The 22,142-nt window shown below is 38.6% G+C and overlaps 1 protein-coding gene across 50 annotated transcripts in view; it reads right to left on the bottom strand.

The window, feature by feature from the left end:
- The window catches only part of SORBS1 (sorbin and SH3 domain containing 1), a 322,212-nt gene that overhangs the window by 36,801 nt on the left and 263,269 nt on the right, over positions 1 to 22,142 (bottom strand). For 26 of the 50 annotated variants that reach the window (XM_056802016.1, XM_056802087.1, XM_056802106.1 and 23 more), the window contains 3 exons: positions 11,746 to 11,795; positions 4,230 to 4,402; positions 1,416 to 1,501 (listed from right to left, as the gene is read on the bottom strand). In XM_056802016.1, coding sequence (XP_056657994.1) covers positions 1,416 to 1,501; positions 4,230 to 4,402; positions 11,746 to 11,795 — 309 coding nt within the window. Of the gene's footprint in view, positions 1 to 1,415; positions 1,502 to 4,229; positions 4,403 to 11,745; positions 11,796 to 17,098; positions 17,165 to 22,142 lie in introns of all 50 variants that reach the window. The other 24 variants (XM_056801998.1, XM_056802112.1, XM_056802025.1 and 21 more) reach the window with 1 other exon arrangement.

Below are 22,142 nucleotides of genomic sequence, written 5' to 3'. Positions count from 1 at the left end.
AGCATACCAGCTTCACATGCATAGAAGTACTTTCAATTACACTTTCACAAAAGTAAAAAATCCCTTCTACTTTGAGACACCCAATTAACAAGAGCCTTAATTACTGAACAAACTGGTTTTTCCTCTATGTCCCTGAGGATTATGTACTTGGTTTTTGTGAGTCAATTTTTTGACACTCTTGCTAAGAGTAAGTAGTTCAAGCAAACTATCAACTACTTTATTAAAAGGCTAAATATCCCATCTATTATTATGGCACTGTCCCAGCACCTCATGAAGATTAGAAGGGATCTAAGAAATCACCTACTTCCAGTTCAGATTATGGTGTCATCTATAACTTGGCTTTAAGAAAGTGGCTTACCCTGAGAATTTAAATGATTTATCCAAGGGCACATGGTGAGTATGTGTCCTAGGCAGGTTCTGAACACAGGTATTCTTGGCACCAAGGCTGGCTCTCTATTCACTAAATCATATTGCCTCTTAACTCCTAATTTACAGATAAGGATACTGAGGCCCAGGGAGGTCAAGTGCTACTCTCTTAATACATTCTTAAGTGTGTACGTGTACTTTGGTACAAATCCTTTCATTACATTTATAGGTCAACTGCTGATATATCATCTTAGCCATGCTCTTATGATGGCAGGTAAAACCCAGAGCAACCACAGCAGCATACCATCTGACTTCTGTGGTAAGCACGGATGAGATCATCTTTGCGTCTTACCCAATAATTTTTCCTTTATTAGACAGCTGCAATAATTTTACCTGGCAGGCATTGTATGCTGAATCACCACTATGAACCACTCAGCAATCACTTATTTTCAAACATCCTGTGCCCCATTCTCAGTAATTACAAATTCTTAGACAAACCAAAGAGAAAAATATTAGGCATCTCTTTTTTCTCTCTTATTTAAGTTTGTTGGAACTTATATACATTTTCTCTGCTGAGTTCAGGTTATCTTCCCAAGCTATTTTTTTATGTAGATCATTAATGTTATTATTGTTCTTCTCTGCTCCTTTGTACCAGCCCTCCAAACACAGAAGTTGGAAAATGGATTATACCTATAGTGTTTCCTTCACCTACCAGGGGGATGAGAGACCACAAAGAAAAGGATCAAGAAAAAGATTCTTCTTCATAATTTTTCATACTGCATTTAGGACTAACAACAATATTTTTATCATGTTCCAGTCATGAGTAGTCATCTTTTTAGATTTCCACTTTTTGGAGACAGGAAGTGATTTACCCAAAGTCATAAGGTTTGAAGGTAGGGCTAACTGGTACTATCTAAATCCCAGTCCCCACTTTGAAATGAAATTACCTTTATAGACAAGAACAGCTGACACAGAAACTGCCAAATACTTCGCATCTTTTTCCATTTTTATCTTGGAAAAAACTTATAAGATTTTAGGATGGGACTGACCTCTTTGTCATCATGACGCCTTCGAATAAAATCTTCAGTAGTTTCCAAGTATTCAGCTGGTGTGAAGTGCCGAGGAGACTCTGAATCTTCAAAACAACATGGCAGACAGAGTTAAAACACAGAAATTGTTTTCCAAAAAATCTAGGCAGGGGCAGATTTGTTTGGCAAGCCATATGCTTTCCCACAATAGAGGTCTTAAGGCATTTTAATGAAAATCAAACTGATTGAATATTGGGAAGGTAAAATATTGAAATATTGAAAAGTTCAAACTGATTGAATATTAGGTCTCCTCTCCTTCCCTCTACTTCTCCCTCCCACCCCTTTTGGGAACCACTTGTGGAGTCAATTAATAATAGAGGAAACCAATGAAATAAAGAAAGGAGATAAAAACAGAGCATCTCCTTTCACAAGCATCCCCACTAATAAGGCCAATAAGGTCTTATTGGGACAAAGTATACATTCACACAGACAGGCTAACATGAGAGGCTGCTCCTAATTCCAGTGGGTTTTGTTTGGACAGAGGTAAATAACAGGAATCTCCAGAGTTCCTCTGTTAATGGTCCTCATGCAATCTAAGTGGCCAATTTTTCTTTCAGTGTAGGATTTGGTAATGACTCTATGGGCAATAGATGCATTTTCTTTCTTTCTTTTTCTTTTTTGTTTTTGTTCAGAAGGGGCAGCCACTATTAGCCATGATTCAACGCCAAGCAACACACATAGGAAATAACTGACATAGTAGGAGACGAGCATCAAGGGACAAGGAAGGAGAAGGACAAGGCAAGCAAGGTGGGAAAGACAGATGAGGTCACACTGGTAAAGGAGACAAAAAGCCACCTCGGGGGGGTGTTCCAAGGTCATTTTGCGGGTTGTTGTTCCTATCCAAGCTGGGTCCTAAACATGGGCCCGAGCTGCTGGGTTTAAGGGTACCCAGATAGTCTTCTGGAATCACAGCTCTTTTTGGAGAGGGTTCTGAGACCTGGTGAAGCCTTTCCAGGACACGGAGTGATGACTGGCGCTTGGGAACAGAGGGCTTCTCTTCAGGGCAGAGTTCATCATCACCAAGGGGATGCATTTGGGATTCTGCTCTCTGTCCCACAGGAGGGCTAGAGGAGTCACTGTGTGGAGGCTTTCGGGGGTGGTACTGGAGGGGTTTTTTCAACCTGAAAGGCAGGGGTCCCATGAGGTAGATGTTTCTAAGGACAATGTTCTTGTCCCCTCCTACATCCATTCTCCACCCAGGGTTCCTGGAGGACTGTTGTTGCTCATGCTTTCGGATGGTAGTGAAGCGTGTATAAGAGGCCGGACAGCTGCCCTTGCACTTGTTGAGCCGATGCTTGTGGGAATCACTGTGCACGCTGCTGGTACTGCCTTCTCGACTGTCATTGGAGACAGTGGAAAGATGGTCCAGCTCATCTAAGCAGGCTGAGGCTGGGTCGCTGGGTAGAAGGGACCTAAAATTCAAAGCTGGCTCTTCAATGTTGCTACAGGAGGGTGATGTGTAGGCCCCTGTGGGGTCTCTGATTTCCTTCTCCCTGTGATGGAGCTTGGGAGATTCCAGGAGGGATTCGGCGGAACGTGCTGCACTCAGACCGCTGCGGGATAGCAGCGGAACCGGAGACTTGCTCAGTCGGCCTGATAAGTCCAGGGATGGCATGGAACGGGACCGCTGGATCAACTGCTCAAATGCTGTGACCCGAGAAGAGACTGTGTGTTTTGGAATGTGCTCGGAGCTCTCCTGACTAAGATTCAGCTCTCCCCTGGCCTCTGCCAGGCTGCTAGATTCAAAATGGGACGCCAGGTCCCGGACACTAGAGGAGGAGATAGAGCCTAGGTGAAGCCCAGTTCGATTGATGTGATGCATATTTTTGTAAAGCATTGTGAATTCGCTCCCCACCTTCCTGGAGAGGGGGCAGTATTTCCTGGCACTGGCTCCATAATCTTGAAGGCTCTGAGTGCTGCTGGAGTTGGTGCCATACTCTCTTCTCACCCGCATGAGAAGGTTTTCAATGCTTCCTCCTCCTTGCAAGGGGAGCGTCCTTTTGGACTCATCTAAAGCAGGGGAGCTACAAAGATTTTCATAGCTCTGAGCCTTCTCGGGGGGCAACAGGATATTCTTCTTTTCTTGCAAGAGAGCACTCGGAGCTGACAGCCTGGGTTTGAATTTGGAAGGAAGGATCTCAGAAATGCAGGCTTTTGCTGCGGACAGGGGCTTCTTATGTTTACACATAGGCCCTACCACATCACTAGCATGAAAGGTTCGACTATTAACTGAAGAAGAGGAAATCATATGAGCATTCCCACCTTTACGATCCACTGGTAAGCATGCAGAATAAAATAAACACAACCCATTAGGTTAAAAGCTGGAAGCAGGGAAGAAAGGAGAGGTCACATGCTCATTTTTTTTTAATCAATGCATCTCTTTCACTCGGTGTCAGAAGCAACATAAAAATAACTGAGCTGCAAAGCAGGTGCAAATGGGGCAACTAAAAAGAAAAAAAAACCAATAACCATTTTCCCCTCCCTACTCCCACTAGATATTTCTGGAAAGAAGGGGACTCAGCTGGTTTCAAAGAGAGAAGCTTGGTTTTAAAAAAAAGAGATAGGTCAAAGGAATAGTCAAACTAGGGGACTGAGAAAGAAAAACTGCTAAAATCAGAAAGTACATGAGGGGATGTGATACAAGAGGTCTCAAAAGGTTTGGATAAGCATCTGGACAGTCAGAACTTATCCCCACTGCTAGAGGATCAACAGCAACTGTCATTTCCATTATCCGTGCTCAGGAAAAATAAAAACTGACCATCTTCACCCAATTACCTTTAGTGGAAGCAGTGCTAGAGGGCCTCTTGAGACCACTTAGTCCCTGGAGAGGAATGTCTCCACCTTCCAAAACACTTTTGTAAATCTGTCTTTCATTCTCCAAACCAGTGGAATCCCCTGGAGCCATGTCTGACTCTCTCTTCACTGCATGGATGTTAGGTGAATATGAGCTACAAAAATTGTAATTAAAAAAAATGTCAGATTTAGTATCAGCTTTAAGAAAAAAAAACTAAGAGAGGAGAAGAAAGGATGCTACCAGTTTAAAAGAATAAACACACATGCATTTGTTCAATAAAGTTTCATACAAGGATATGAAATGTCTGTCAGATAAAAATAATCATTTTTAATGAAAAGTACCAAGAGACTCCTTTTACTTTTAACGAGTAGCTAATGTTCATTTGAATAACTCAAGAATTTAAGTTCCTACTAGGTGCAAGTCACTGTGGTAGGTACTGGGGATGAGACAATGAAAGGAACTTGCCATTCTCTCAAGGAACTTATCTTTGAATGTCTAGTACTAAATTTTAAGTGATCCCTGCCAGGGTTAGTCAGGTTGATAGTTTTTGTGATATTTTTCATTCCTTTTGGAATGAGAAACCTTAAAAAAAAAGAATCCCTAAGAATCTTTAAGATGATGTTTCTTCCACCAGAACTCTCCTGTATACATTTGACCACATCCAGCTGCTTTTCCCAATTATAGCTTCTTAAATGCAATTTCACTTCCTTGTATAGTACAGCAGATACCATGGTACTGTTATTCAAATATGTTATCTCTACATTCTTAACTGATGAGAAAATCTCACTAAAGAAAAGTTGATAGATCTGTTCCATTTCATGTCTGCTTGTGTTTTTCTTTGTCTACAGATGCTCTTGAAATACTCTAGTTTGATTGGGTCTCACAGCAAGTTCTCTAACAGATCATTTTCCCCTCAGTTACTTTTTTTTTTGGCTGTTTCATGAGGCACGATGGGCTAGTAAACTTCCATCATCTTTCTTGGTAATGAGTTTAGGCTCTAAACTTATGTAGTACTTTGGTTGTGTTGCTTTTCCACTTGGGAAGTAGAGCAGATGCAAGTCAATCCTCAACTTTCATGGGGGTAATGTTCTGAGAAAATGGCATGAAAGTTAAAAATGCAAATGTTGATATATACTTGCTGAAAAATATACTTTTCTTATTCAATTCTTCATAATAAAACATTAATTCTGATATGGCCTTTCCTAACATAGTAACCATGAAACAATATGTAAAATACAACACACAAAATAAAATTGGTAACATGAAAAGCATTTTTTCTCATAGTGATTTCCTGGAATTCTGTGACCTTTTTTAATATCATCAATAGGCTACTAGGATACCAATAGCACCACAAATAAATATCTCACCTCTCATCTTTTCAATATTGCGTATAGTCATAAATGTGTGCAGTTGCCAAAATGTGAAAATGAAAATGAGGTTACTAATACAATCATGAGAATTTCTCAGTGTCACAAAAGTTAAAGACTCAAATGTTGAGGACTGACTATTTATTGGCAGAGGTGTTTTCTTGTTTTGTTTTGTTTTCAGTCTCCTGGCTACAGTGACCATTTATATTAGGAAATTAACATAAGAACTGGTGGTTATGGAGTAACTGGGTAGAATAATGAATAGAGTACCAGGTTGGAGTCAGGAAGACCTGGGAAGATCTGGCCCAAGACATTTCCTAGCTGTGTGACCCTAGATAAATCACTTAACCCCAACTGCCTAACCTTACCACTCTTCTATCTTAGAACGGATACTTGATATCAATTCTAAGACAGAAGGTAAGTGTTAAAAAAAAAAGAAATAGTGGTTGTATTGAGTCAATGTAACTCATCTAAATGAGTAGGAGCTACAGTGATTACATGTAGTTTCTTTTTTTTCACTTCTGTGTCTTTCTTCTTGTATGGCACTTATAACTTTAGTTCTGCCAATTATACTTAGTTGATTCTGAAATGACTGTTGTTACAGTAACTTCAAATTTAACATATCACAAACCTAGATTATTTTCTTTCATCTGAAATCTGTTCTTCCTCCTAATTCTACTGCTCCTGTTAGAGGTACAACTATTGACTATTAAGCTAGTCTTCCATCTGCGAAATCTTGATATTGTCTTTAACTCTTTCCTCTCTTTCATTTCATTTTTGATTAATTACTCAGGTCTGTTTATTTTACTTTTATAATCTCTTGAATCCATTCACCCTTTCTCATGGCACTATAACTGTCCCATGTGAACCCTTGTTGCCATTCTAGGTGTCAAATCCCTCCAAGCTCCTTTACTCTTTAATGGGTTCCTCATGATGCTACTCAAATGTCACCCCTTGCAAAGATATTTCCCTTATTTGTCTCTTATCAATAAGGCCTTTCTTCCCTAAGATCTCACAAAGAACTCAATGAATCATATGCATGCATTATGCTGATTCATTAAACTAATTTGCACATTTGTAGAGATATCATATACTCCTAGAACTGGGGTGTCTCAACTTTTTTGTTTCATGAAGCACTTTGACAGTTTGATGAAGTCCAGGAACCCCTTCTCGAGTAAAGTTTTTAAATGCTTAAAATAAAATGCATATTACAAAGAAAACCAGTTATATTTTTATACTTATTAAAACACTTCAGAAAATAATTCAAGGATGGGGAGCAGCTAGGTGGCTCAGAGGATTGATAGCCAGGTCCAAATTTGGTCTTTGATATTTCTTATCTGTGAGACCCTGGGTAAGTCATTAGTAGGCTAACAGTAATAGGATAGTAGGATGCCAACAGCTCCACATATAAATATCTCACCTCTCATCTTTTCAGTATTGCATATAGTCATAAATGTGAAAGTGAAAATGAGGTTACTAATACAATGAGAATGCTCAGTGTCATGAAAGTTGGAGACTCAAAAGTTGAGGACTGACTATTTATTGGCAGAGGTGTTTTCTTATTATTTTTTTTTGTCTCCTGGCTGCAGTGACCTAATATTAGGAAATTAACATAAGATATGATGGAGGCATAATGAATAGAGTACCAGGTTGGAGTCAAGAAGACCATTGCCTGGCCCTTACCACTCTTCTGTCTTGGGACCAATACTATGTATTGGTTCTATGACAGAAGGTTAAAAGGTTTAAAAAAAATTCATGGACTCTAGATCAAGAGTTCCTGTACTAAACTATAAGACCTGTGTTCAAATCCAGCCTCAGACTCTTACTAGTTGTTTGACCCTGGGCAAATGCTATTTGGCTCCGTTTCCTCAGGTGTAAAAATGATCTGGAGAAGGAAGTGGCCAAACCACTCCATTATCTTGGCCAAGAAAACCAACCCTAAATGAAGTCATGAAGAGTCAGCACAATTGACTGAAAAAGCTTGCCCATTCAAAACACAATATGGGATGAGTTGATTGGAAGGGGTTTCAAACAAAAGTATGGTTTGAGGTGGGGAAAGTGATGAGTAGGAGAAGCTGGGAAAATTACAAGAGGGCAGTAGCATTTGAATATAAGTTCCATTTATTTAGAGGTTACAATTACAGGAATACAGTCATTATAAAATTAATTCAGTGCCAAATTATTGGGAAGATTACACTGAAGGAAATTTTTTTCCCCTCCTAAATTAGATCTGTGATTTTATCAGTGGGGGACATTCTTGGTATAAAAATTTCTCCTGTCAATACAGATCAATAGATCTGAGGTCACTTACAGCCTTACAGAAAGTTTCCTGGGGATACTGAGAGTTAACTAACAAACCATGGTCAAAGGGAAAGGGAGAAAGGAACCAGTCTTTATTAAGCACCTACTGTGTGCCAGCACTGTGTAAAGCACTTTACAAATATTGTCTCATTGGTGATCACAGAGCTGGTTTGCATCAGGGAAAGGACTCAAGGCACCCTACTCCAATCCCACACAACAATGCTCCTCTCCAAGAAAGAGCAGGCCTCTTCCTCTGTGACCAGTGGAAAAGAGGAAAGAGTGGGTGGGGAATGCAGAAAAAAAATATAATAACGGATACTTTCCTACTAAATGCTTACCTGTTCTGTTATTAAGTAACAATCCCTTAGCTTATCTAGCACTTTACAAAACAATTTAAAGTTATCAGCTGATTTCATTCCACTCTACCACCTTTGAGGTAGGTGATCCTAAGAGCTGGAAAGAACTACTTGAAGTTATTAGGTCCTGCTCCATGTCCTGGGGAGTATAAGTTACTTTCCTCATTTTACAGATGAAATAACTGAGACCCAAAGGGGCTCTGTGGTACCCTCAGATAGTTAGCATCAGAGACAGGACTAGAAGTGAGGCTCAGTTCCAGATCCATTATCGGAATTTCTTTCCCTTTTGCAATCTTGTTAGACAAAGACTGCTAAAACCATTTGTTCAGTTGGCACCTGGGTTTTAGAGTCCAGAGATAAAAAAAGGGTGCCAAGTGCCATCTAGTGACCGAAGTGAGTAAACCTACTCTCTCTCTCTCTCTTTTTTTTTTTTTTAAACCCTTACCTTCTGTCTCGGAGTCAATACTGTATATTTTTTCCAAGGCAGAAGAGTGGTAAGGGCTAGGCAATGGGGGTCAAGTGACTTGCCCAAGGTCATACAGCTAGGAAGTGGCTGAGGCCAGTAAACCTACTCTTAAGAGACTTCTGCCTCCTAAGAACTAAAGACTGTGGCAATTATGTCAAAATATGAAAAAAAGGTCACAGATCCCCATGTAAAAAAACCCTTTGAGGTAGCTGGATTAGCTGTAGCAAGGAGTAGGAACAGCTCTGCCTCTGTGAGCAGTGAAAAGGAGGAAAGAGTGGGTGTAAAGAATGCAGGAAGTGGAGGGAACTCCGGTCAGATGGCTTCCATCTTCTCTGAGAAGTAGGATGCTAAGCAATCTGTTGTCAGGTGTGGGAGCTCTGGGTTCATAACATCATAAGATCCCAGCTGCAGAGTGGGAAGGGAATTTAACAGTCAGATAGTCTAGCCCCCTCATTTTATAGGTCAAGGAACTGAGGACTAGAAAGGTTCAAATTTCACAGGTCAAAGGTGGCAGAACCAGAATTCAAACCCAGGTCATCTGAGTCCAAACCCAGAACTCTTTGGTTTGGAATAGTCACTGTGAAGAATGAGGGAGGGTAGAACAGAGAGGATTGTCTCAGATACTCTTCCCTCCTCACCTCTCCCCCTTAGCTTCCCTGGCTTCAATTCCAATGCCAACCTTCTGCATGCAGGAAGTATCTCCCGGTCTCCCCAGGTGCTAGTGCCTTCCCCTGTGAGACTGCCTTCCTGCTACTTTGCACATACCTGGTATGCACCTAGTTATTTACATGTGATCTCTTCCACTAGAATGTAAGCTCCTTCAGGGCAGGGTCTGTTTTTGTTTTGTTTTTTTAATTTTTCTTTGTATCTTCAACACTTGGCACAGGACTTTATTATGAATGATTAAAGGATGGTACCTTGGGATTTATGCATCATAGATTAAGGGAGGAACTCATCTTTGCTGCCAGTCTTAACAATTAAGAACACATTTACCACAAGGAACAACAGATGGTTTCTGGACAGGGAGTCATTTTCTATTTAGCAAAAATGAATGAGATGAGATGGGTTGGAACTGTGGGAAACTGGAATCAAAGAAACCATTTAGGAGTCCTCTAAAAGAACTTATTAAGGGGGCAGCTAGGTGGCTAAATGGATTAAGAACCAGGCCTAGAGATGTGAGGTCCTGGGTTAAAATCTGGCCTCAGATAGTTCCTAGCTGTGTGACCCGGGGCAAGTCACTTAACCCTCATTGCCTAACCCTTACCATTCTTCTGCCTTGGAAAAAATATACAGTATTGACTCCAAGACAGAAGGTAAGGGTTTAAAATAAAAAAATAAATAAAAGGACTAGTAAGTAGGCATCCTAACTATGGTGCCCCATCTATGGAGTATGATTCTTCACTTCTTCATTCCCAGTTTATATCAGAAATTCACCTTCAGCTAACTTGGTCCTGCTCTCTCTGTGTCTCCCTCCTCTCAATTCAGTTCTCTGACAACCTCACTAATTCCATGATGCCTGTCCCATACTCCTCTGGGACCTACCAGCCCTCATTTAGGGGAATTTTGTCTTTATGATTCTAAAGTCTAAAGAGATAGGCAACAAATGTATGGAACTTTAGGATGTTAGAATTAGAAAGAATTTTATTTGCTTGTTCAATTGTTTTCCCTTTGTGTCCAAATCTGTGTGACTCTATTTAGGGTTTTCTTGGTAAAGATATTGGGCAAGTTCTCCATTTTCTTCTCTAGCTCATTTTATTTAGATGAGGAAACTGAGGTAAACAGGGTGAAGAGACTTGTTTAGGGTGACATAGCTACTGTCTGAGACTAGATTTGAACCCAGGAAATTGGCCTTCCTAACTTCAGGCCAGGGGCTCTATGGTAGCTAATCTGCAACCTAGCTGCCCTATAGAAGGAACGTTAGGGATCATGTTATTCTAAATCCTCATTTTCAGATGAGGAAACAAGACACTGACAGATATTAAAAGGGGCTTACTCAAAGATACTTCTGAGAAATATAGTTAGAAAGTCTTTTAGAAATTATCTAGTCTAACCTCCTCATTTTATAATTTTACAATTTGCCCAGGGTCACATCTCATTCTAAGTCAATGCTTTCCTTTCTTCCTGTCAGGAAAGGGCAGATTTTTAGCCAAGTTGCTCTTCTCCCCTATTCTTGAGTAGGCTATCAACTGGCATTAAAAGTTTAAGAAATTAAGTTGGTTATATTAAATTTGGAAAAAAATTAGTTGATGATGAAATAAATTAAGGTAGATGAAAGTATATTAAAATAATTTTTTAATCATCAAAATTAGGGCAGCTAGTTGGATCAGTCAAAAGAGAGCCATGGCTGAAAGTCCTGGGTTTGAATCTAGCCACAGGCATGTCCTAGCTGTGTGAACCTGAGCAAGTCACAACTCCAATTGCCAAGACCTTATCACTCTTCTGCCTTGGAAACACTACTTAGTATTGATTCCAAGACAGAAAGTAAGAGTTTTTCAAAAAAAGTCATCATGTTAGAAAATTTATATATGATGTATGTGTGGGTGGTGAGGTTAAAGGCAAGCTTTCGATAAGGTAATACTAGAGGATAATATAGTATGGCTCTTCAGTTTCATCAGTATTAGAATTCCCTTCACCAACTCAGACAGCAATCCATCTATAACTTGGCAGATCAATCAGTAAGTACAGATAAATCCTAAAAACATGTTTAAATCTCAAAAAGTATATATGACTTGCCCATGGTCATGCAAGCTAGTAAGGGTCGGAGGCAGAACTGAGATCTTTCTGACTCTAAGTCCAACACTCTGGCTGGGATAGAATGTTGGCTCTCTACCGCTATGGAACAATAAACCATAATAGATGGTATAAGGATACAGTATTGCAATTGGTTTAGCCAATTAGGAGCAAGCATTCTAGTCAATGAAAGGACAAATGTCCCTGGGGTAGACCCATTCTCTTCCCCACTTCTTACATTCCAGAAACAAAACCATGCAATGGGTCTTCAACTTACTAGGCAGAACGCTCAGCAGTGGTTTCTGGAGTGAGGCTGGCTCTCGTATTCTGTAAATGTACAAAAAGAGAAGTCAGCACTGAAACAAAAGAAAAATAACAACCAAGATATTTTTTTTTCTGTCAAACGATCTCTAATAATGACCCTCAGGAGCCAAGACAAATGGTGAGTATGAAAGGGATCGTGTTTGCAAAGAGGGCAACATTTTCCTTCCTTCCTGTCAGGGAAGGGCAGATTTTTAGCTAAGTTGCTCTTTTCCCTTATTCTTGAGTAATTGGATCAAACTCGAAGTAAAAATATGCTACTCGTCAGATCAGGAGACACAACCTGGAGATATCTCCTCTCCCCAACCCATTCCCCTTTGCCTCCATGGCAAAGACAGATGGATATGTTTGGGGACATTTAACAACGTCAATTAGAGAATGCTATGGTATGGAATCCAGTGCCATCTTTATCAGGATAGTTTTGCATAAAAGATCTCTCATTTAGGAGAACTTCAATTCCTTGGCCAGAGCTAAAATGGTCTTAGGCTATTTTTCAGCAGAGGTGAAACTGAATGAAATTAAGCTAGTCTTTACAAAGTAATTTGCTACCACTCCTAGATTTGCTAATGTGGAATTATAATTTTTATAATTACAAATATTTTCAAGAGAGGTGGGAAACCCTTTGGGGAAAAAAATCTAGGACTATAGCCCCACAGACAAAAAAAAATGTAAAGAGGAGAAACAACCAAAAAGCATGTCTAAATAAAGAGCAAATACTTATTTAGGGTTGTGGGGTAGGGGATTCAGTTTGAGAGAAATATACAAGATGTCACAAAAATCTTAGACTTTTGGGACGCTGTATAAAGGCACAATTCATCTACTTTAAAGAAAATAAGAAATATGAAACTGTAATAATTGTAATAAATCATTTTTAAAACCCTTCAGTCCCCTATCATGGATAATGAAGGAGTAAATATATCCAAGGTAAAGGAGAGGGAGAGGAAGAGATATGTGGGACAAGGTGAGGGGGGGAGACAAGTAAGGGAGAGGCAAAGACTAGGTGAGACATTTGTGGGAAAAAGGGAGAGAGATCTGGGAAAAGAGGAAGAAAGGGAGATAGTGAAAGGGAAAGGATGTGGGGAAAGGGGAAAACTAAAACACTTTCACCAAAGTTTGTATGAAAATGATCAGATTATTCTTCCTTTCCTTACTATACAGAATATTTGGCTTTTTTGTTTTCTTCTCCCCTTTAGCCCCTTAAATGGATTCAGTAACTATCTCTCTGTGACTGACTTAATTTTTTCTCTTCTGTCTTCAGACCAGTCCCTCAATTCCAACTGCCTATTAGACCCATCCATGAGGATACCCAGGTGCCATCAACTTAACCTCAACAAGCCTAAACTGATATTTTCATCTACCATCCCCAAATGGTTTTTCTTCCCTAGGTTTCCTATTTTGTTTTGATAGTTTTGGCATTCTTTGAGGCTTCCCAATATCCAATTAGTTACCAAACTTAATTGATTCATCCTCTGAAATATCTATTACATTCATCCTTTCTTTTTTACTGCAGTATGGCTATTGAATTAGCTTCTAATTGCTCACATGGCCTCCAGGCCATGAATTGTCTCCAGAATTGTCTTCCTAAAAGACTGCTTTGACAATAGCATTCCCTTTCTCAAAAATCATCAATGGCTCCCCACCACTAAAGGACAAAGCACTAATTTTTGCCCACTATTCAAGTCTCCTTGGAAGCTGGATCCTGGATCTACCCTACTTTTCCACCGTTACCTCTTACTACTCATTTACACTAACTCTGATTGAAATTCAATTAGATTGACTTACTTGCCATTCCCCCTCTCATCCCAACATGACTTGTACATTTCCACCATTTTACCCTTCTGGGTTTATGCCACTATCCAGCCCAAAATGTGCTTCCTCTCTCCGTACTCCTTCATTCTTGAAACCCTCCCTGATTACTCCAGGCCAGAGTGGTCCTCTTTTTCCTTAAACTCTGAGCACTGATTTCCTCACTAAACATGTATCATAGCCTACCCTGTACAATGAGTTACCTTTCCAAGTGTCTATGTCTTGCCTCTCCTGATAGACTGTGGGCTACTCCCTTCAGGAGCCATTGCATGAGTTTGAGCTAGGCAGGATTTGGGAGACCATTTGGTCTAACTTCTAACTTTTATACACAAGGAAAGCAAACTCCAAAGAACTAAAGCTACTTATCCAAAATCAAATCTAGGCCATGTAACTCTAGAGGCAGTTTGGTCCAGTGGAAAGAATATATGATGTCGATACAGAGAACCTGGACTCAAATTACAGTTCTATTTACTATCTATATGATTTTGGGTAAGACGTTCAGTGTCTGGGTCTCAGTTCATTATCCATAAAATGAAAGGAATGGACTTCATGACCTCTGCGGTCCCTTTCAGCTCTAAATCTATGCTCCAATGAGTCCACCACTCTAAATGCAAAGTTCTTTACACTTCTTTGCATTCCCCAACATGCCCAGCACGAAGCCTTAGAGTTAAATGCTTAAGAAGTTTTTATTAAAACATTAACTATGGGCAAGGCACTGGGCTAAGGGATGGGGTTAGAAAGATATAACTAATCCCTGTCCTCAAGGAACTCACAGGAGGCACTAAATAAGTACTTACTAATTAGCTAATAACAATCATAGCATTGATTCTCTAGTTTCCTTCTTCCCTTAAAGTTGTCTAAAAAAGATCCCTTCCTGTATTGTAGGTCCTATGATAGGAGCTTCTCAAATTCTTAAGGGGAAGGGAAGGGAATGGTGGCATACCAGTCAGGATCCTCCTATAAGGTCAGTTCATTAGTCTATTCTTCTAGTAATGATTAATTTTTTATTTATTTATTTTATTTATTAATAATTTTCCTGTAACTTTTTCTCATCAACTAGCTATTATCACTTTCCTACTAAAAACCCCTGGGCTATAGGCTGCTCATTTCTAAAACCCAGCTCCTTCTCTAGCAGAAGCATAAAGGCCCAAAGGACACAAAAAGATCTCCTCATGCTTAGACTGTTAGCACCTTGTTCACCTTTCATGATTCCCCGGACACTTGATTATTTGCCAGCTCTTGACCATCATCACTTGGTAACTCCTTGACCCTCGCTGTAACTTGCTTGGATTCCTGATTCCCTGGTCTTTGCTTGGATTTTCACAATTGATTACTCCCTTGGAGTCTGGTCTTGAACATCAATTTTCTTGATCCTTTGAATAGTTGGACTCTGTGGTTACACATCCCTAAACTTCACCTAAGAACTTGACAACATTCTGTTTTTCCTGCTTTGGGTCCCATCTAATTATCGTGAAAAAGCCTGACCCCTGCTTTGAACCTGACATCTCTTTTTTGCAAAGACATTTTCTTGCCTTCATTTTTCTGCTATGTTTTGCCAGTAAGTCATGGGGGCAGTTCTTAAAATTGCCTTCTATTTTTTTTGGCATATCTTTATTCTCTACTTTTAATAAAAGGTTTTTTAAAAATTTCTTTTACAGATTCTATGAGTTACTGAATTTTAAATTCCATCTTCCAGTTAGCTAAGTTTCATGTGACATTTAGTATGTGACAAGTGCTACCCTAAGCCATCAGCATCCCTCAAGCTTGTCCTATACCCTGAAATAAAAAATATTTTAAATTCTAAAATGATCTGACTCCCTTTTGCTCAAATCAAAGCCTCACTACCTCAAGACATGATCTTAGACTGGAAAATAATCCATAAATGAACTCATACTAACACATAAAAAACCCAATAGTTCCATTAACTCCCTCCTCAATGATCCCACTTAAGGTCTTCTTATTTCTAAAAGTGTAGTCTTGTTTTCCCTAATTCATCAATTGGCAGACTTTCAGATTATACAAACAAGAAGGGAAAATCTTAAATCATTATAAAGATATTCTTGAACAGAGATGGCTACAGCTTTCCCCTCCCCCTTTGCTTCAGAATCTATAGCTAAACTAAAAGTTCCCAGGTTTTTTCCCAAAAGCTCCCATGACATTGGTACATGTGGGGTATTAGAAAGATGGACTTTGACTATATTTGTAGGCAAGCATTTTTTGGTTTTTTCTTCCCACACTAAGATGCTAAATTGTGTTGAGATTACGATACCATACAGTTGTTGAAAAGATGGACTAGCTCCTGTAAAGGTTTTCTTTTTAAGAGATAATATGTCATCTCATAATAAACTACTGCTCTAATCATAATTGGCACAGTGCTTTGCACATCAGCAGGCATTCGATAAAGATTCTACTATTTAACATAAAAGTAAGGACTGACTATGGGGTCAACCAGAATTACAAGAGGACCAGTTGCCCAATAGTGGCATTTGGAAAGTTCACACATAGGTTGCACATGAAAATCAGACATGAGAATGAGGAAAAGAAAAAGGAAAGGCAGCAGAATCTCTGGAAGTTTTAGGATGGGTGGCATTGAGGCAGAGGGCAAAATGAGAAAATGTAAGCCTATTCTTTGTTCATTGTTGGAGAATTTCCTTTAAAGAAAGTGCCAAACTCAAAACAAATCTACTAAAAATCACCTGAATCTAAAAGGATGCCAGGAAGCCATGCAATCTCTGCAGTGAGCAGGACCATTCACTTGGATCACATTAAAAAGCCATTCCACAATGAAAAGAGCAAACAGAGTTTGAAAAAGAGCTGACAGAATGAAAAGGCCAGGAAATGCCTTCCATACTCTTTTGCTCCTAGCTGTATTAGGCTTTTCCATTCTTTCCTAAATGAGCCTCTAATTCTATCGGATAGCAACTGTGATCTCTTTCTAGATAAGTCAGGTTAAAGAAGAAAAAGAATGGAAAAGTAAGCTTTGCTTAACACAGGGGAAGAAAGAATGGAAGGCTAAGTCTGAAGAATGGAATTACTTTTTGGAGGATGGAGAAAGCAGAGATGTTGGGATGATAACACAGAAGTGCACAAGGAATTGGCCATAGAGTAAATGACAACAGAGGATACTGCATCTGGAGGGAACAATTTAAATCCCAAGCACCCAGTCTTCCAAAATGTATCGGACTTCTCAGGAAATATCACTGTGGCATAAAACCTACCTTTTGAGAAACACCTATTTTAACTCACTTCAGAGTAGGGTCAAAGGGACTAATTACTAGGTATTAAAAGAAGAAGCAACTGCTAAAAATCTCTCTAAAGGTTAGTGCACCTCATGGACATGTTATTGAATGACAACTTGATCGACCACCAAGCAAAATGAGTTAAAAAACAAACAAACAAAGTAAAAAGAAAGCAAACACCAAAACCACCACACACTCCAGCTAACCAAGGAATGCTAAACACACACTTTAGTACAACAACATAGGTAGATAGCACAGAATTACCTTTCTATCCTCTCTAGGAAGGATAGAGCAGTCTCCAGGAGTATAATCCCATATCTTTTTTGGAGGCTGATGGGAAGCAGAGGAGGAAATGAAGAAATGAGAATAAAGACAACACAAAGAACGTGGAGACTGGTTTAAAACAGAAAGGGTCACAGGAAAGGAACCATATCAACATAGAAAGGAAAGATAAAAAGTAGGGGCAGTCTGTTATTGTGGTGATACCAAGGAGGAAAGTCTAGGAAGAAGACTAGGTAGAGTTTGGAATTCAAAACACTCATTAGGAAGTCTATTTCTATCCTGCATTCCCCAGCAGGTAAGACTACTGGTTTTTAAAATTGAAAATTAAAAAAAAAATCCAAAGGAAAATTGTGGACTCCTAGTTTTCCTTTCAAAAAAGAGGGTAATGAAAAAGCCTCCATTTCCCCCCAAAGTTATTTCTTTCCATATTAATGAAGTCAACTTACAGGGTTAGAGATGTAATTGGGACTCTTTGTGGGGTTTTCAAAAGCCTTGCTTGGCAGTAAAGTTTAATGTATTGTAAAGTGTATTATGGCAAGTATGCTGCATGTATTTCTTAATACTAAGGGTTTTTAAAAAATTCTTTTATAATTTATGCTAAATAGCTTATTGCAGGATTACTAGGAGCATGGAGACCTTTCTCAATCCCCTCATATTTCGACAAAACTGAGTGTAAAGCTAATTTCTGTAAATTTGGTCCTGCTCTTATTTTCTCCTTGACTTTCCAGAGCAATGTTAGAGAAGAATTTCTATAGAAACCCCTTTATCCTCCAATAGATTGTGGCAATGAGATGGTAAAGTCAGTGGCCAGTCCTGTGACTTCTTAGATGGAAGCTCTCGTTTCTGGTAGCAGGTTTTGTTTTGTAGTTCTTTTCCAACTCCATGAGCTCTCTCTCCTAAATGGCTGCCCACCTCCTCCCCAATCTTTTCCTTCCCCATCTGACTATTCTTTATGAAAGGTGTGAAAAGGCCTTTGGATCCCCAGGTTTCCCTTTTTTAACACAGAGATCAAAGCCTTTAGTTTTTTGAGGAATTAATATATACACAGCCACATTTCCAGGATTGCCCACTTGTTGGCCAGTCTATCCTGGATTCCTGATTATTCATTGTAGAGAAAGGATCTCAAGGAAGGGAATGAATACTTGTAGGCAAACCCTGGACCCATTTCTTTCCTGTGGATTTTCCTACTCACTGGCTAATAAATCCACATTTCTTCTGCCTTCATTGCAAACAGTGTTTGCCTTAATATCAACTCTCCTATTCTTTTTTTTTTTGACAGAAAAAAATCTATGTAGTAATATAAGTTTAATTATTTTAAGCTGATGTATCTTATCTTATTTCCTATTACTTTTCCTCTTTACTTTCTAACAAATGTGTGATTGGGGAAAAGATCTGGACAACAAGAACAAGAGACAAAAGGTTGTACTCTTACCCATGGAATTTGTTTTTCTTTAAAACAAAACAAAACAAAACAAAACAAAACAATCAACCCTCCAGGAAGTTCTGTAGTGTGATGGGCATACCCTTTATGAGACATCTGATAAGAATCCCCTGGGTAAAGAATCTGTGAATGCTGTGTATCTCTGGAGGGAGTATAACTGATTAGATCATGGATCCATTGAATTACTAGAATATTCCTATTACAATTTTACTTTTAAATTATTTGTTTGTTTCTTAAACTCCACTGGGATGGAGCTGAGTTAAGGGAAGAAAGTTTTTGTCCATGTGTTGGTGAGGGGAGCTAGAATGGGTGTAGGAGAATTTTGCTTTCTCTAGAGCCTAGTCAGGAAGCCACCAAGGGCAGTTACACCAATAAATCTGGCTCATTGGAGAATATAAGAAACCTGGTCAAGTGCAGCTATTCAAGAGCACCTGGATGTTTTGTTTTCTGCCTCAAGATCAGAGTGGCAACGTGGTACAGTGGACTCATAATCAGGAAGACTGACTTTTAAATCCTGAGCAAATCATTCAGTGTCTCAGTTTTCTCACCTCCATCATCAGGGGTTTGAACTTGATGCCTCATAAGATGCCTCTAAATCTAACTATGATTTCCCTCCCTTTGCTCAATAATATAGTAGGAGTATATAGAACAGTCCCTTATCTTAAGCAATTATTATATCTATTTCTCAGATTAATCTGCCCATAATTTATATCATCAAGTCAATGATGGCAGGAAAATCTAAGTTCAAGTCTTGCCCTGACCCTGGGCAAATTACAATCTCCCAATGGGTTTTGCAATATAGAATGGAAAAATAGAAAAATTTAATGTTTTACACCAAGACTACATGTAGCCTAGAGAAAAAAATAGTAGCATTTTAAAAGAACATATTTTAGCCATTAAATAATGCTAGGGATGGAAGGACAGAAAATCTTCAACTTAAACTAGTTTTCTTAATGGCTAAAAAAAGGTTCTCTTAGAATGCCAGAAAATATTCAACTTAAAATAGTTTTTATTTTTAATAATAATATTTTATATCTATTCAATGATCTTAAGGTTATTGTGAGGATAAAATGAGATATTTGTAAAATATCTTGTAAATCTTATAATGCTATGTGTATACACATGTAGGCCTCCCCAAATATTTGTAGAATGCCCCCATTTGTATACACATATACCCCCCTCCCCAAGATATTTATAGAAGCACTTTTTGTGATAGAAGTAGAAACAAAATAGATGTTCTTTGATGGTACATGAATATAAGGGGAATATTAATGTACTGTGAGGTATTAAAAATATGATGAATACAGAGAAGCATGGAAAGATCTATATGAGCTGATAAAGGACAAATTAAGAAGAAATGTGTAAAATTACTATTACAGTGAAAATGGAAAGAACTACCACCCACAAAAAAACCCCCAAAAAACAAAAGTTACTCATTTTCATATTTTTTCAATGGCATTTTCCCCTTCCTTTTTCTTTTTTTGTCTTTAAAAAATACTATTTTGGGGGGCAGATGGGTAGCTCAGTGGATTGAGAGTCAGGCCTAGAAATGAGAGGTCCTAGGTTCAAATCTAGACTGAGACACTTCCCAGCTGTGTGACCTTGGGCAAGAGTCACTTAACCCCCATTGCCTAGCCCTTACCACTCTTCTGCCTTGGAGCCAATACACAGTATTGACTCCAAGAGGGAAGGTAAGGGTTTAAAAAAATACTATTTTTTATATAGGTTCCCTCTCTAGGAGGGGAAGAGGGAACAACAGTGAGGATACAAAAAAGAAAAGGCATCAATTAAAATTTATTTCAAAGACAGCTATATAATATTAGCAATTATTATTAAGCTTTTCAAGGTTTACAAAGTGCTTTACATATATTATCTCTTTAATTCCCACAATAAACCTGTGAATTAGGTGCTATTATTATTCCCGCTTTTCAGATGAGGAAACTGAGGCTGAGAGGTTAAGTGATTTGTTCAGGTTCACATAGCTAGTAAGCATTTCAGGGACAATTTGAAGTTGGATATTCTTGAATCCGAGTCCAGCACTCTACTCACTGTACCACTTGGCCTCAAATAAGTTCTGCTCTAAAAATTTATTTTTTTTATGTCCTCTAGAATTTCTCAAGGAAACTGATATAACTGATGCTTCAATTTTCAAGCTAGTCTTCAAAATTTGAGTTAACTCATAATACAGTTGAAATGCTGCTGTATATTTGCTCTTAATATAATAGGGGAAAACATGCTAATATCAATAATCAACATGGAAAAGCAATATTATTGAATAAGAAAGAGTTCATCTGGAATGCTATTACTTGAGGAAAGTGACTTTGCTTGATGAAAGAGGGGCTACAGGGAAATTTTTGTTAAGATTTCTTAGTGCTTTTGAGTTTAATAACCCTCATTCTTTATCATGTATAATTAATCAAAATCTCAATATTCCTTTCCTTTGCTAAAGCTATATTACTGACACCTGGATCATATACATTAGCTTTATTTGGGGGATCTTTTGTTTGTTTTGTCTCAAAAATTCCCTGGAGGATAGATAAAATAGAGAGGCTTTCCTTTCATTTCTAGACAAGATTCAAAAGCAAAAGGGAAGAATGTAAAGAGAAAGTATATGTATGAATAAAAAAGGGGGAGAGAGACTGTTTAGGGTGGAATTAAATAAGTTAGTTAGATTGAAAAAAAGGGCACAGGGGAGAGTATGATGTGCATAGAGGGTGAAGAAAGGAGGTAGTAGAGGAAGGGAGTCATACAATTGCCCAGGCTGGCCACCAGAGGGAGATGTCACTCTAGTATAGTTTGAGTCTATTTGAAGGCAGTATTGGGAGTGGCAGATGGTCATCAGATTTTAGAGCTAGTAATTTGTAGAGGGCTTGCATCGTCAAAACATTTGGGGTTTGTCAAATCAAATGAGTTTTTTTTTTAATTGATAAAGGTCATAGGATTGAACATTTCTTGAAATACAAAATTCAACTCCTGATTACAAATAAAAAACCTTACCCCAAATCACAATAACTGAAATGGTAGACTATTAAAGTCTCATTTAGATTCAAAGCAAGACTGAATTCAGTCCCTTGTTAAATTTTTAGTGTAGGTATTTACATCTTGGAAATCAAAAACCATTACAAATCATGGTTTGATTTACTGTTTAGTTGACCATCTAGACTTAAGAAAGTAATGGAGAAAATGTTAATAATGCAGATTAAATTTAAAAGTAGGCTATATAGCATATTCCCTCTCTCCAACCCCCAGGGCCAGTTGTTAAGCATTTACTAGTATGCCCCTGATTAAAGCCCTTGATTTTTTTCAAGCTTAATTCCCAACCCTACAAATTCTCTTTTGTAGCTGAAACTTTTTATGCAAAAAAGTGATTTACATTTTAATTTTTAACCATCCAGAGTAAAGAGAAAAGGAGCATATATTTTAAGCTTGATTCTCAGCTTCTGGTTTATGCAGCCCAACTGAGAAAGCAACCTTCTTTTAGTATCCCTTCTGTGCGGCATCTACAAAGCCTTTTTCTACATGCTGAAAATAGACCTGTTGAAAATCCTAATTCCTTATCTCATTCTCTGATTTATGGGTACCATC

This window comes from Monodelphis domestica, chromosome 1 (genome assembly GCF_027887165.1).
Source record: "Monodelphis domestica isolate mMonDom1 chromosome 1, mMonDom1.pri, whole genome shotgun sequence".
Taxonomy (NCBI): domain Eukaryota; kingdom Metazoa; phylum Chordata; class Mammalia; order Didelphimorphia; family Didelphidae; genus Monodelphis; species Monodelphis domestica.
Note: the sequence above shows the minus strand (reverse complement) of the source record. Positions and strands in the feature narration are given on the sequence as shown.